Below are 14644 nucleotides of genomic sequence, written 5' to 3'. Positions count from 1 at the left end.
CTCAATCTTAAGGTTTTTTTTTTTTTTGGGGGGGGGGAGGGAGAGAGGGAGGGGGGAAGGTCATCATAATAACGGTGAAATCTCACAGAGTTTCGATGGGAACATGAATTGATTCACGTAAATATGAAATGCAACAGTAAAAGGAATGTGTCAATTGAAAGACTTCTCAAATGTCCATCTAATTTTCTTTGCACTGCTCTATCCATTTTTCCTGCATTTGCACATTAGCATTTTTCACAAGTTGGAGCCCACGTGTATCTTGCAATAGGAAAGGGCAAAGGGCAGTTCGGTGCACAAAACATTTTGTATTCATGCAAGATTTAAAGAAGAGCTGCACTCTAATGGAGTGTGATGTAGACAGCTTATTCTAATGCAAGCATTAATGACTGATTTTACAACTCGAACTCAGGTCATATGGAGATAACTTTATTGTTACTCCAAGTCTCCCCTCACGTGCATCCTACAATACAGTAAAAGATTTTAACAGTATGATGATGATTTCATACTCCTACCTAAAAAACGGGCCCTAATGTTAAGTGATTACTTTCCTTTTATCCAGCACAATGATGTTGCAAGTTGAAGCTTAGTCTTCAATTCATGGCTTTGTAACTTTCACCAAATCTGTCATTTGTCAATGACATAAATATTGTAAGCTAGATCTCCATTCACAAGCGTCCAAGCTAGAGCAGCTATACGTTAGACCAAATGGAGTATGACACAATTCTGATTTTGTTTAGATGTTAGGTAGCATCAATAAGGCCATAGATTAACATTTCTATTTAATTTGGCCGAACGTGAATATTCCATATGTGTTTGAACATCTAAAATGCCCATTAGAAACACGCGAATTTGGATAATTCTTGCTGTTGCGCCATTGCTCCCTTTGAAACATAAATCCCTGAATTATAAATTTATTTTTCAATATCTTAGCTTTTTTTTATTGTTCTTTTGCTTGGACAATTTGCTGTTAGGCACTTCAAAAAGGAAGGGGGAAAAAAGAGATGAATGCGAAATTGATGAGGAATGGTATGAGAGGAAAAGAAAGGAAAAAGGACTACAAAGAACATAAATTGGACCACAACATGTCTGGCACATGAAAAATCATGAGAGCTCCAAACCAAAAGTTATTTCCAATATGTTATTATGTTGTACATTTTGAACAATTATATTGATTCATCTTATTCTCTTCGTTTGTTGTTTTTCCAATTGATCCTTGAACCAGAATATAAACTGTCGATTTGCTAAGGACCACATAGTTCCTTAGAAAGTTAATTATAACATGCACCTAATTTAACTTTATCACTCACTGCTTAATCTTGAGTCTTGTGATAGCATTATGATCTATAAATATTCTTTAGTATCCACAGTTAGCAAGATGTATGTCCAGATTAAGCTCGAGTATAGTATGTAAATATTTGTTGAGAAATAAAAAATTTAATTACCAAAAAAAAAAAATCTTCCTAAATGCAAGTCTTGTAAAGTAGAAAAAAATTATCTTAAAAACCAATAATATATCTTTAAATACCATAAGTCCATAACTATAAGAATGTAATATTAAACGTTCTACACTATCGACATCGAAATTTTAACGAATCAAGCTAAATCCTAAATTCAAGATACTACGAGACTCTTGAAATAGTCTATCAGGATTTCTTGGAGATTACTCTACCCTAAACCCTAACGCATACCTATATAAAGGAATACATGTTCCTTTGAAGAGGCGTCTCAAAAATTCCATAAACTCTTGGCATATTCGCAAAGAGATCAAAATATGGTTGGATACTTCTTGACAATCAAATAGTTCAAGAAACTAGAGATTAAATACATCCCGAGAAGGTCTGCATCATCCTACATTCGAGAAATACGCTGCTTCAGCCCTCGAATTACGGAGATAATCAGGAAAGAAGAATCAAGGGAAAAACAGAACTGTACTCACAATTGATTAGTAAAAATATTTTTCTCTTATTATGTGATTGCAGTTTATTTTTCATATCTTAAAAATTTATTGCAAACACACACTAACAATGAATAAAATTTTAATATCATCAGATTAAGTTGACCTACAATAATAGAAAACAACATGTTATACATATCCAATTAAATTTCATTGACAGTAAAAAAATTTCTATGATCAGTATATGTATCTTAAGTTTTTAATAATGCACAGCATAATTGCCTCCAAAGCAAAGCAATCTCACTAACATACTTTTGAAGAACCCATGCTTGTAGGACACATAGCATTCATTTGATTTGGATGTGTTTGATCATTCATCAGAAAATATATGTGTAACCCACAAGTACAAATGATAGATATAGAGAATTGTAGGGTCAAAAGTACTTTAAATGAAGTATTTCCCATCAAAATTAGGATCCCTCTCTACCAACAACCCATGTGATCAATATTTTTTTCTCCAGTCCCTCATGTCTCATACTCATGCAGTTAAATTGATTAGTCTTCAGCACTGGTCCTATGCTGGATTCTCTAACAGGTACCTTTAAATTATTGTCCTCATGTGTTTAACTAATAAAAAAACTTAGTCTCAGATAAAGGCAAATAATTAACTATACTAACACTAATGACTTAAACAAATAGTCAATCTATACGGATAGTGGCGGAGCCAAGGTTCTTCAAGGAAGGTCAAAATATAAAGAAGTAAATTCACAAAAAAATCATGAGATATGTCAATATAGTGTATATACATAAAAAAGTATTTTATCTAACTACACAGTATAATTTCTCGATTAAGGGAAAACACTTGACATCCTTGAGTACATGTGGCTCCGCCATGGTCTACAGGCAATAGTTGATAAATACGATGTTCTTAGCGACGCGGAGAGGAAACAAATTTTACTTTCAAAAAGAAACAACGATTAATATAACTGTGTGCAGGGCCGGCTCCAACCTTATATGGAGTAAGGCTTGTGCCTTAGGGCCCCAAATTTTTTAAAAATAATAGGTTCATAAGTATTTAAAAAATAATATTTAGTATTTTTAATACAAAACTAGAGTTTTTAATATAAAGGAAAGAAAACTTTTTAGATATATAAATAAAATGATAATTTGACTTACTCAAAAATGTGTAGATGAATAGTTTTCATAACTTTTAGTTTTTCATTTTTTGCTCCTTCATTAAAAAATTTGCTCTCTCTTCCTTAATTTGTCCAAGTCAATTTTTTTTCCCAATCTCTTCATATTTCATAAAAACCTACATATTTTTTGTGTTTTTCTTTGATATTCTTACTCACTTCTTTCTCCAAGATTTTATTATTCACCTTCTTTCTCCAATGTTTTACTAGTTCAAGTGTTCATCAATATTTTTAAGCTTCCAATAGTTCTATACTTCTATTGCTTTGTAAAAACTTATATAAGATCAATAATATCTCAAGAAAGATTAAATAAGTTGGCTATATTATCAATCGAGCAAGAATTATAAGAGAATATTATAAAAAAATTTATTAACAACTTTATTTATATCTCAAAAAAGAAGAATAGACTTCAAATCGCGTCTCCCCCTCAACACCTACGCCCCCACCCCCCACCCCCCGGGCGCATACCCCCTCAAAAAAATTACTTTTTTTGTATTTTCAAATTTCTGTTCTTTTGTTTTTTTTTTTACCAGTTTTTCAATTTTTTTTGTTTTTTTAAGGTAAAAGGCTTTTTATGCAAGATGAGCATGGTTCTTAAACATGAGTCAAGTTGAATGGGTTGGGTTATGATCCATTATTAGCCCATCTTGATTCATCCAAATTCAGTTCAACCCGCCCATTTGTCACCCTAAACATAATACATGATTATCTTATTCTTTACCCACCTTTATATAACCTTTTTTGGCTTTTGCTAATTTCAACTTTGAAGAAAGCTCTTTTGATGAGAGAAGGAAATAGTTTTTAAAAGGCTTTTAAGACTAATAAAACAAAAGGACTTATAGCTTATAGCTAGTTTGGCCAAACTTCTTCAATGCGATAAATATATATTTTTTTTAAAAATATTTTTTTTTTCAAACTTGAAGTGTTTGGCCAAGTTTTTGGAAGATTTTTCTTTTTTTTTTAGTAGAAACAAAAACAGATTTTGAAAAGCAGAAAAGAATAGTTTCTCTCCAAAATATTTTTTTTGAAAAGCACTTTTGAGAAGAAAAAAAATTTAGAACCACTTTTTAAAAGCTTGGTCAAAAACTAATTGCTGCTGAAAAATGCTTTTCAAATTAATTAGTCAAACACAAATTGTTTCTCTCCAAACTTTTTGAAAAGCATTTTTTTAAGAAAAAAACTCTCAAAATAAATTGGTTTTTAAAGTTTGGCCAAACAAGCTATTAATCTGGTTAGGCTTATTTTACTTGTAGGGTCGAAGCTATAGTATTTGTTATTGGTTCACGTGAGGGTCGAAGCTATAGTATTTGTTATGGTTCACGTGAATTCAGTATCTTTTGTCTAAATCTTATAAATGTATTAAAAAATTTATTAAATATTTAACTATAAATTTAATAACTATAACAGATTCATTTAAAGTCGATATATATAACCATAAACTTCAAATTTTGGATCTCCTCTATTTACTTGTCCCTCCAAAGCTCCCATATATTATTATTATTATTATATTATGAAAATGAGAAGTTATCCTTCTGCATAGAGCAAAATATAAAATCACCTTTTATGTAATAAATTCCCAAAAACGTCTCTACTTGACCAACAAGTCAAAATATACTAGCTATGAATTAGACGTATAACGTATTAGTCTACCAAATATTTTCATCAAGTTTTAGTATTTAAAAATTCAGTTGTTCTAAGTAAAAAAATCTTCAAAAGATGCAATTTCCTACATAGTCGTAATTAATTCACGAATTCTATCCAGCATTGACAAAAACTAGTAAATCAGCAGTCAATTTCTTGTAATTAACTGGTTTTAATATCTCAATTTATAATTCTGCAATAAAAAACCCCATTACTCAAAGCCGTAACCGTTTTTTCTCAATAATCGCCGTCTCCCCCTCAACACCTACCCCCACCCGGGGTCCTCTGTAACGGACGCGAATGCCACCCAACTCAACAAAACTGCTCAACAGCTTATATCACATTCACACCCCTCAATCCCGAAAACCACCCACCCTCTCTCTCCCCCCACCCCAACTTCGCTCTTCTCTTCTCCATTAACAAATCTCTTCGGGGAGAATAAGTTGCAGAGTAAACAAATCTAGAGAGAGAATTTCGCTCTTCCTGTTTTCTCTCTCTATATTATAGATATCATCTTTCCTATATATACACATATTCACCTTCAGATATAGCTATATTTTTGCACCTATAAATACACAAAAATATATACACACACTCCCTTGCTGCAGAAGCGTGATAACAGATCTCGAGATTCGAACGGAGGAATTGCGCATTTTCTATTTGAGAAACTGTAAAAGAAATTCAACTTCGTTATTGCAATTTTTTTGCTTATTAAATATCGGTTCAGTTCTGTTACTTTGAACTGTTAGCATTTCCATTGACGGAGGTCTGTAGCTATTGGAGGAGTTGAATGTGATGCAAATATTGTAGAGAAGAGTTTTTTAGTTTCAGTATTATGGAGGATAGAGGAGGATCGTTCGTGGCAGTGAGGAGGATATCTCAAGGACTTGAAAGAGGCAATACTTGCCATTCAACTTCTGGTATATTCCTTTACCTAACACTACAAACATTCGCTCGTCTCTCTCTCTGTTTTGTGGCCTCAAAATTTGTGTATTTCTGTATTACCGATTGGTCTCTATCTATGTCAGGAGTAAATTTATACTATGAGGTTTTGGATCTGTGAATTGAAAAGTTAGTTGCATTCATGCCTACTTGCATTGATATTTGTGGTGAGTTTGCATCCGCTGCTTCCTCTCTCTTCCCCTGAATTTTGGCGTGACGTGCCCCATCTTTTGGATAATCAACAGATTCATGAATTTGTTATGAACAGACTGGTTTCATAGAGTTAATAACTTAATATGTGATTCACCAGTACTTAAATCTACTGTAGATAAAGCTGCACTGGAGCATATTCTGAACACGTCTGCATAGGGAAACTCGTTCCGTTTTAGTAACAGAATTTGGTTGTCTAGGAGAAAAATATGTAGTATAATTCATCATCACGTGCTGAACTTCAGCTATATTCAATGTTTTAGAACCATTCGGGCATTTTGACAAGCTATATACCAAATTCTAGCTAGACCTTTGAAGCTAATTGCTATTCATCTGGACCTAGCTCATTTTTAGAATTTTGGTAACATAAACTGATGTAATATTGGCTTTTTCAGCTTTTCTGGAACCATTCTTTCCATTTTATTGATTCTGAATGTAGGTTTATCAAATTGTACAACTAAATGTTTTTATAAACAATAGAAAATATTATTTGCCCAGTATATTTGCAGGAAGCAGTCTGCTAATATGCTCTTGATTGTATCCACGTAGCATGATGAGTTGTTTTCCTTAGTGCTTAATTAAGTCTTATGATTTTTTATCAAATCAGATACTAGAAAGGAAACTTATGTTATGATTGAAGGACTAAGTCAAGCAGGAAGTGTCCTTTACATTTTCTACTGTGTTACTACAGCCCATGATGTTTAGGTTGTATCATAGGAACACATTTTTACAAAGCAAAAAAATCATAAGAACACATTTTATGTTTATTTCCATTTTCATGCCATGTGCTACAATTTATCATATTTGCATGATGATGCAATTCAGCTAATCCTCGTTGCTTAATTGTGCCATTGTTGAGCGTTGACAGTATACTGAGAATGACAGAAAATTTCTTTTCAGATGTGAACATGTCTTTAGATAGAAGTGCTTCTCTATCTGGTATCTGTATCATCCTTGCTCCAGTCCCACCCATAATAGAAGCATGTCATCATTGGAAAATCTGGAATTCCCATTTTCTTTATACAATCATTTTATTTTGTTACAGCGGAGGTTGTGGCAGGATCAGCAGCGTGGCTTGGCAGAGGCCTTTCATGTGTTTGTGCTCAAAGGAGGGAGAGTGATGCTCGTCCATCATTTGATTTAACTCCAGCCCAGGTAATATGTTTGTGGAGCTTATATGAAGTTTAAATATCCTGCTTGCTGAATGCTAAGATTGTCATAAAACACAATGTAGTGGTATGCATTTCAGATCTGCTTGTTCCTTTCCTGTTGAACTTTTGTATTTCTTGGAATGGCTCTCAGAAGTCCTGTTGTGTGAGTTCTTAGTTTGTATTTTTCAATTTCGTTCTTGCTTTTGTTGTTGAGTTGGACAAATGTGCGCATTTTGTGCATCCGGATATGTTGTGCTTTTTATTTCTAACTGTGTCATGTGTGCTCATTTTGTGCATCCGGATATGTTGTGCTTTTTATTTCTAACTGTGCTCATTTTGTGCATCCGGATATGTTGTGCTTTTTATTTCTAACTGTGTCATGTCTTAGGCACAAGTGATTTGTCAAAATTTTCTGGCTTTCCATTTTAATGAGATGGGCCACAACTCTCTAGTGGGTGTCTGGTTGTCCACGTCAAATTTTCTTGTTTTTGTTTTTCTAATGTCATGCAAAAGAATAGCTTAGCCATGGTAAGGAAGTTTGGAATGTCTTTGACATATTGGATGCTAGTGATGTTTTATCTCACTTTGTTAATGTCAGGAGGAATGTCTGCTAAGGCTACAAAGCCGTATAGATGTTGCATATGATAGTTCTATCCCTGAACACCAGGTACCTTTTGTGTAAGACATTTAAGTGTTTTGCAATAAGGTTATGAGGTGATATGTTTAAGACTTTGACATTTCATTCAGGTTGTTTCTCACATTCTCATTTCTCTTTGTTCTTTTTTACCTAAAGGAAGCTTTAAAAGCTTTATGGAAAGTTGCCTTTCCTGAGGAAGAACTTCGTAGTTTAATATCTGAACAGTGGAAAGAAATGGGCTGGCAAGGAAAAGATCCTTCTACTGACTTTAGGTACATCAGCACCTCGCTCCTCCCAACAAAAAAAAAAGATATTCTCAAGCTTATTTCAGCATCTTTCAGATTAATTTCCCATTTCTGCCTATTGCAATCTTGGGTCGTTTTTAAGCTGTTTGATTGATTCTGTAGGGGTGGTGGATTTATATCGCTGGAGAATTTGTTATACTTTGCAAGGAACTTCCCGGTATGTCCTCTTTAGTCACCTTTTTGTGGGAGAAAGCCAAAATTTCTAAGCAAACGTGTACTTTACTTGGAAAAGCTAATGTTTAGTGTCGAGACTTACCGTGATTTTGTGGCCATTGTAGACCTGACAGGTCTAGGTTATTTTTCTAAGCAGGTCTTATGAATTTGCATCCTGAGATTGTAGCTATTCAGATCGTTGTGTTACACTTGAGTTACTTCACTACTTCTGCTGCACGTTTTTCTTTCCTTATGCACAGAAAACATATGTTTTTTAATTGCTTGCTCAACAACCCTGAAAATCATGATAGTTGGTGGAGGGATGGGTTCCCTGATGTGTGGATGATCTCTGTATTCTTTTCTAATGTTATACATGCAGGCACCTAGTGGTCTCTTGGTGATAGCAGCATATTAAAATTTGTTGAAATAGCTGGAAGAAGTATTTCTGTCATTAATTATTTAGTGTTAATGGCTGAAATGTACAGCAATGGGATAAATTAGTCGGAATGCTTTATAAGTTGGTTAACCAAAAGATAAAAATGGCTTTACTGTCATGCATCTCTTTGTTTTTTGTAAAAGTGGATAACTTTTTGATAGCCAGACAATGAATTGCTAATCTTCATGCGCTCATTTACGTTATTGAACATTTCAGATCCTTATAGGCTAACAATATTAACAAAATTGTAAGAAGTCTATGTGAAAAGATAGTCTAGTGGTAAGGACCTTTCTCCTCCAACCATTGGAGATTCGAGTCACCTGTGGAGGAGGTGGAAAAAAATCATGGCTGGGTTCCTGAGTCTGTGTGTATTTTTGAGGCCTTCAAAGTTAGCACAAAGTTATCCTTGGACTTCAAATCTAAATTGGTAAATTATTTGTGATGTTGGATTGCCTGATATTATGCAGTTGTGTATGTCATATTTATCATTTAATTTAGAAGTAAGTGTTTATAAATTACTTTGTTCTATGGTAAACCTTGGTGATAAACACTTAATGGTTGATAAGCATGCTTGAATAAGTCTATATGACAAGCTTGAATATATCTATCAGATACTTCTCAGAAAAGACTGAACCAAGACAGTGAGCTCACAGCTTAAGACGTTCAACGAATTTCTGAAAATAATTCTGCTAAATTGCAAATTTTACTCTCTTTGAACAACTGACTATGTGAATGTGAAGCCTTCAAATTTGTAAATTAAATTAGAAATGTGGCCCTATAATTCTGGCATCCATGAAACAACAAAACTGGTTAGAGCCGCTCTTTAACTTTACATAATCTACTTCATTATATGTGAAATATCTGACTGTGTCTATTATTAGCACTAGCATGTGGCTTTGTGCTACTCAATGTTGGTGAAAGATTCCAGAGGGCGTAATGTTTCTTATGATCTTTTAAATCTAGCATTCATGAATAAAAGTACAACAATTTTGTCTACTGCACCAACAATTATTAAAAGAAAAAGCGCATAATCTTCTTGATATTATGTGAAATAATCGGAATCTATCTACTGCGAACGACGGGTTCTTCAAAAGTAAGATGACTATATACAGTGTGCAATGTAAAATATATCACATATAACAGAAAATAAATACTTAAAATCTTTAGCACCTAGTTAAAATGCTTATGTGACACTCAAGCATTATAAAGTTCTAGATCCATCTATTTATTCTCTTTTCCTACTTTTATTTGCAGAAATCTTTCCAGGATCTTCTCCGAAAGCAGGAAGGTGATAGAGCAATTTGGGAATATCCATTCGCTGTTGCTGGCGTCAACATCACATTTATGCTTATCCAGATGCTCGATTTGGAAGCTTGTAAGTGTACCATCTACATTCTTTTATATGCTGAAAATTACTGAAGTCTTAACCAAAATTCCAGTATATATGCTTCTGAATGGATCCATCTAACGAAAAATGAGATTTGACTGTTGTTACAACCAGTTTCATGTTTGTCAAAAAGCAGTGTTCTAGGACTTGTGAATCTAAATAGTACTTGTGAACTCTCTCATGCACAAGTATATATACAAACCAAATATACGTAATTTTCCCTGGAAGACTTGTTTCCAAATCACTTTGTTAATTGTGCTTCAACTCTGCAGTAAAACCCAGAAATCTGGTGGGAGCTACTTTCTTGAAGTTTCTTGCAGGTAAATCTTTTACAAGATCTGTCTCTTCTTTCAGTTTTGCTTAACTACTGTTAATTTCCTTTTTATTTTGATGCATTCAGTTATTGTGTTTAGATGCGCCTTTCGTGTTCCTTTGCTGATCTTCTGTGTTAAAAAATGAAAGTCGGTGAATTTCGATTTAGTCCTTTAGAAATATGAACTTTAACTTGCACCTTTGCTCCTCTAAGCAAGATGTTTCCTTTTTGCAGAAAATGAGTCGGCTTTTGATCTTCTATATTGCATCACGTTTAAATTGATGGATCATCAGTGGCTTGCCATGCGCGCATCGTATATGGACTTCAATGTATGTACTTTTGGCTTCCTGAGATTTAGTTATATTTGGAATGTTCAAACTGTGCTCATCTCTAATCCAGTTCGTTTGCGTTTGAAGGAGTTTTCATGCCTCTTTCACTTAAATGCTTTTCTTAGTTGTTTCGCTTTGGCTAGTATATCTTGATATCAAAGAAATGTGTATTCCTTGGCACCGGAGCATAGCTGCAGTTCTGTGTACTGTTGCTTCGGTAGGAAGCTTTTAAGAATGTTTCCGCGTTCCATGTTTGTTAACTCTTGCTGTCACTAGTAGTATCTTATCAAGTTTACTTGTACTATTACTTGTATTCCTTATCTAGTTACTTACTTGTTTACTCCTCATACTACACTACTTCTTGTGAAGAGGCCTGCATTCATGATTTTATATTATGTTATATGTTCTTTCAGACGGTCATGAAGGCTACTCGTCGTCAACTGGAAGAGGAGCTTCTGCACGAAGACATAACACGGCTGGAAGATTTGCCCTCGTACAGCCTTCTTAGTCGATAGTGTTTGTAGTCGTGACATTTAAGAAAATGAAAATGGCTTTTGTATGCAAGTTTTGTGGCATCTATTGGTTTTGTTCTTACATTAGTAGCTTTCGGTAGTGGGTGTTACTTTGTAGAAGTCGGTGGAGAGGAAATATGGGGATTATACAGTGCCTGAACTTGGTAATGTAAGAGCAAGTACAATGTACCCTTGTTTCTTGAATTTGGAAAGGGGCAATACTGCTGAGTAGTCTCAACACTGGTGGTAGGAAATCGAAGAATTGTCCTTCGACTACCTTTTTGGTTTAAGTAAATCGAAAGTGGTACCCTTCTATCGGCTATTATGATAGAGACTTCAGACCACGACGTGCCTGTGTAAACTAACTGATCGGCGGATATTCGCATTATCTTAACTTTAACGTACGGCCTATGTTCATCTTATCTCGAATCCCATTTAGTCTAATTTATATTACCGCAATCATATGATTAATTGAACGGTACAAATTGTTGCCCACCAACCCATTTGTGAAGTGATGTCGTAGTATATGAGAAGTCCAAGGAAAAAGGAGAATCGGTCCCTTACCCAAAATAGAGTTTGAACCAGTAAGCATTGGACTTGCACACGGATGTGTCTGCACCTTTTGAAGTCTTTGGATGACTTAAAGTGTCAATATCTATTGATTGATCTGGAATTCTGGAATCCCCTACTACACGTCTATTATGCACCAGATTAGTCACCTTCATTTTATCGAGAGGATTCAATTTGCAGAATTGGTAAAGTGCCAGCCACCTGCCGCTACACCCCCCTTCCCCTTCAGCATTGCCAGGCTGATGGGCATTCAACAGCCCATGAGCCCAAAAGTAACTATCAAACCGACAGCCCTAGCTCTCACCATGCTCCAAGTGCAGTGCAAGAATCCAACTGCAACAATACATTCCGAGCCCTCAAATTTGTGTGTTTTTTTTTTTTTGGTGACAAGTAATGTATCATATTAGAAAAAACAGCATAAAGATAGTGCTGGTTGGTGTGTATAACCCAATTACAACCTATGTATATTACTAATAAAGTCTATCACGGCGCCTATGTTGTTAACCTTGATTCTAGCCATGTTATACCAAAAAAGGAGCAAAAAGAAATATTTCGCGCCTATGTTGTTAACCTTGATTCTAGCCATGTTATACCAAAAAAGGAGCAAATAGAAATATTTCCACTTAAGGCTTAGCTATGTTCTCCTCCGGTATGTGATGCTTGGTGTTTGACCAGCCCTAATTTATGCAACCCTTGAAGAGAAGAGTGCACCCTCCCGGAAGTACCATTTCATGCCTATTAAGTACAGAATAAAATACCACAGCTAAAAAGAAACACCGAATAGGCTAAACTTGGAACTTGTTTCAACCCAAATCCCGGTGGACACCAAGCTTCAAAACTAAGCTGGGCAAATATGATTGTAGCAACAATATGATAGAAACCAAATTCGCATCCACACGCACATCTAATGCACCTAAGTGCTACACCTAGAGCAAATTGCGCGCACAACAAAAAATGGTCTGTGCATTCATAGCCACAGTACAGTATGGGAACATTGTTTAACCTTCGGCTGATTTTTTTGACAGATAGTGAAGCTAACAAATGATAAAGCTCAATTACTTGAAACTGGACCACATGAAGCACACAAAAGGACTAAATATCACGAAAGTAATACTGATCACATTAAATATTCTTGAAATAGGGAATGACAGAAAACCTCAAACAACAAACTTCTAGACTCAAATCACATCCAAAATTCACAAGTTACACCCAAACAGGCAGGCCATTAATAGAGTTCTAAAGTAAAAAAACTTTTCTACTCATAGATCCAAGAGTGAAGGCTGCTCTGCCACTCTGCAACTCCTTCGGGGAACCAAAGAGCAATTTCCTTCCTTGCACTCTCGACTGCATCACTTCCATGAATAACGTTCCTACAATCAAACAGGTTCTCTCAGGTCAAGCACCATGGTTAAGGTCAAAGGTAAATATACCAATTTGGCCAACTCTTAAGAAACAGATGTTAATAACAAAATTTAAGCAGGCTGCTAAAGCAGATAGTATTAGTCCAACCTATTGGCAAAGAATAATGCATGTTCAGATGGGGTACTCGGTGTTTTACCTGCCAATGTCAATAGCATAATCACCACGGATTGTACCAGGAGCAGACTCCAATGGGTTTGTTGCTCCAATGATCTTCCTGCCAGTGGTAACTACACCCTTACCTTCCCAGACCATTGCAACAACGGGGCCAGAGATAATATAATCAACAAGCCCACTAAAGAAAGGCTTAGCAGACAGGTCTGCGTAATGCTTTTCAGCAAAGGCACGATCCACAGTGATGAGCTTCAAGCCTATACCCAAACAAAGTAAAAATAATGACACAAATTAATCGAAATAGTCAAAAATAAAAACCCAAAATAAAATAATGACTGATTGGAAAATCGTTTTTACCATAGAGCAACCATTTTGCAAGTCACCCCATACACATTAAACATACAATGGACAAGAATTACTCACCAATTTACAGACAAATTACATGGAAGAAAGAGAAATAAAGGAAACAAAGTAAACCATTAGTTTACTTAAAATCATTTCAATTCACAACTGGAGCTACAATCCTTTTATTTAACAATCAGGTAAAAGAATCAAAAATCAACATCAACACTGAGTGGGTCCTGACTAATAATAAGTCTGTTTTGTTACTAATGATGGGGCGGACTATAAGGAAATCGTTTTAACTTTTAAGTACTAATAAAGCAGCATAAGACTAATCAATCATACTTCTCATAATTGAGTAGCAAAGATTACCTTTCAAAGAGAATCCTTTCTTCTCAAATCTTCCGATAATCTCACCAACCTGAACCATAACGTAAAATCAATGCATAGCTAAGGTAAACAGGCAGAGAAAATTGGCAATTTCTAACACGTAATGAACAAAAATTTCAAAACAAACACAAAAATCGAATCAATCAAAGCTCTAGCTTATAGATCTAAATGGAAAACGTGTATAGATAAAAAGAAAAATCATTTAGGAAGACGAACCAGGCCACGTTGGACACCATCAGGCTTGATCATGATGAAAGTCTGCTCCATTTTCGCTTCTTTGATGTTCTGAAAAAGGGTATATGGATTTAGAATAGCAGTACGCAGCACTCGGCGAAGAGTGAAAGATGAGGTATTTATATGGTGGTGGATTTGTGGCTCTTTCGACAGCAAACCCTAATTGTTCTTTGGAATATTCTGTTTTTGTATAACCGGTTGGAAAACAAAATCCACAAAATTTTATTTAATTCGATCGAGTGTAAGAAAATTTAATTTAATTTAACATAATGGAAAAGGATTATGTAGGTTGTAATCTGTTTGACCCAAAATTTAGATTTAGGTTTAAACAATTAATTTTTTAATAAAATAAGGTTAATTTTAGCCAATATTAATATTCAAAATATTGTTTAACTAGTACCTTGGTAAAATATCATATAGTATGTAGGAATATCAGTGAATATGTAACAATAAATAATATTTAATAGCCCAA

The 14644-nt window shown here is 34.7% G+C and overlaps 2 protein-coding genes across 3 annotated transcripts; one reads left to right on the top strand and one right to left on the bottom strand.

Moving 5' to 3' along the window:
- Nucleotides 1-5079: 5079 nt before the first annotated feature.
- On the top strand, nt 5080-11450 carry LOC104236535 (uncharacterized). 2 transcript variants are annotated; one of them, XM_009790476.2, is made up of 10 exons: nt 5181-5648; nt 5757-5837; nt 6926-7035; nt 7630-7698; nt 7825-7940; nt 8076-8130; nt 9817-9937; nt 10222-10269; nt 10497-10591; nt 11005-11450. In XM_009790476.2, the coding sequence occupies exons 2-10, from the start codon at nt 5813-5815 to the stop codon at nt 11104-11106; spliced, it is 741 nt and encodes a 246-aa protein (XP_009788778.1). In that variant the 5' UTR covers nt 5181-5648; nt 5757-5812; the 3' UTR covers nt 11107-11450. The 2 variants fall into 2 exon arrangements, with proteins under 2 accessions (XP_009788777.1, XP_009788778.1); XM_009790475.2 differs by lacking the exon at nt 5757-5837 and having other exon boundaries at nt 5080-5648.
- Nucleotides 11451-12750: 1300 nt separating this feature from the next.
- On the bottom strand, nt 12751-14425 carry LOC104236536 (nucleoside diphosphate kinase 1). Its single transcript, XM_009790477.2, has 4 exons — nt 14155-14425; nt 13921-13969; nt 13232-13463; nt 12751-13043 (listed from the first exon to the last, which is right to left on the bottom strand). Exons 1-4 carry the CDS (start codon nt 14203-14205, stop codon nt 12929-12931), a joined length of 447 nt encoding a protein of 148 aa, XP_009788779.1. The 5' UTR covers nt 14206-14425; the 3' UTR covers nt 12751-12928.
- Nucleotides 14426-14644: the final 219 nt, after the last annotated feature.

Source organism: Nicotiana sylvestris, chromosome 1 (genome assembly GCF_000393655.2).
Source record: "Nicotiana sylvestris chromosome 1, ASM39365v2, whole genome shotgun sequence".
Classification (NCBI taxonomy): Eukaryota; Viridiplantae; Streptophyta; class Magnoliopsida; order Solanales; family Solanaceae; genus Nicotiana; species Nicotiana sylvestris.
Note: the sequence above shows the minus strand (reverse complement) of the source record. Positions and strands in the feature narration are given on the sequence as shown.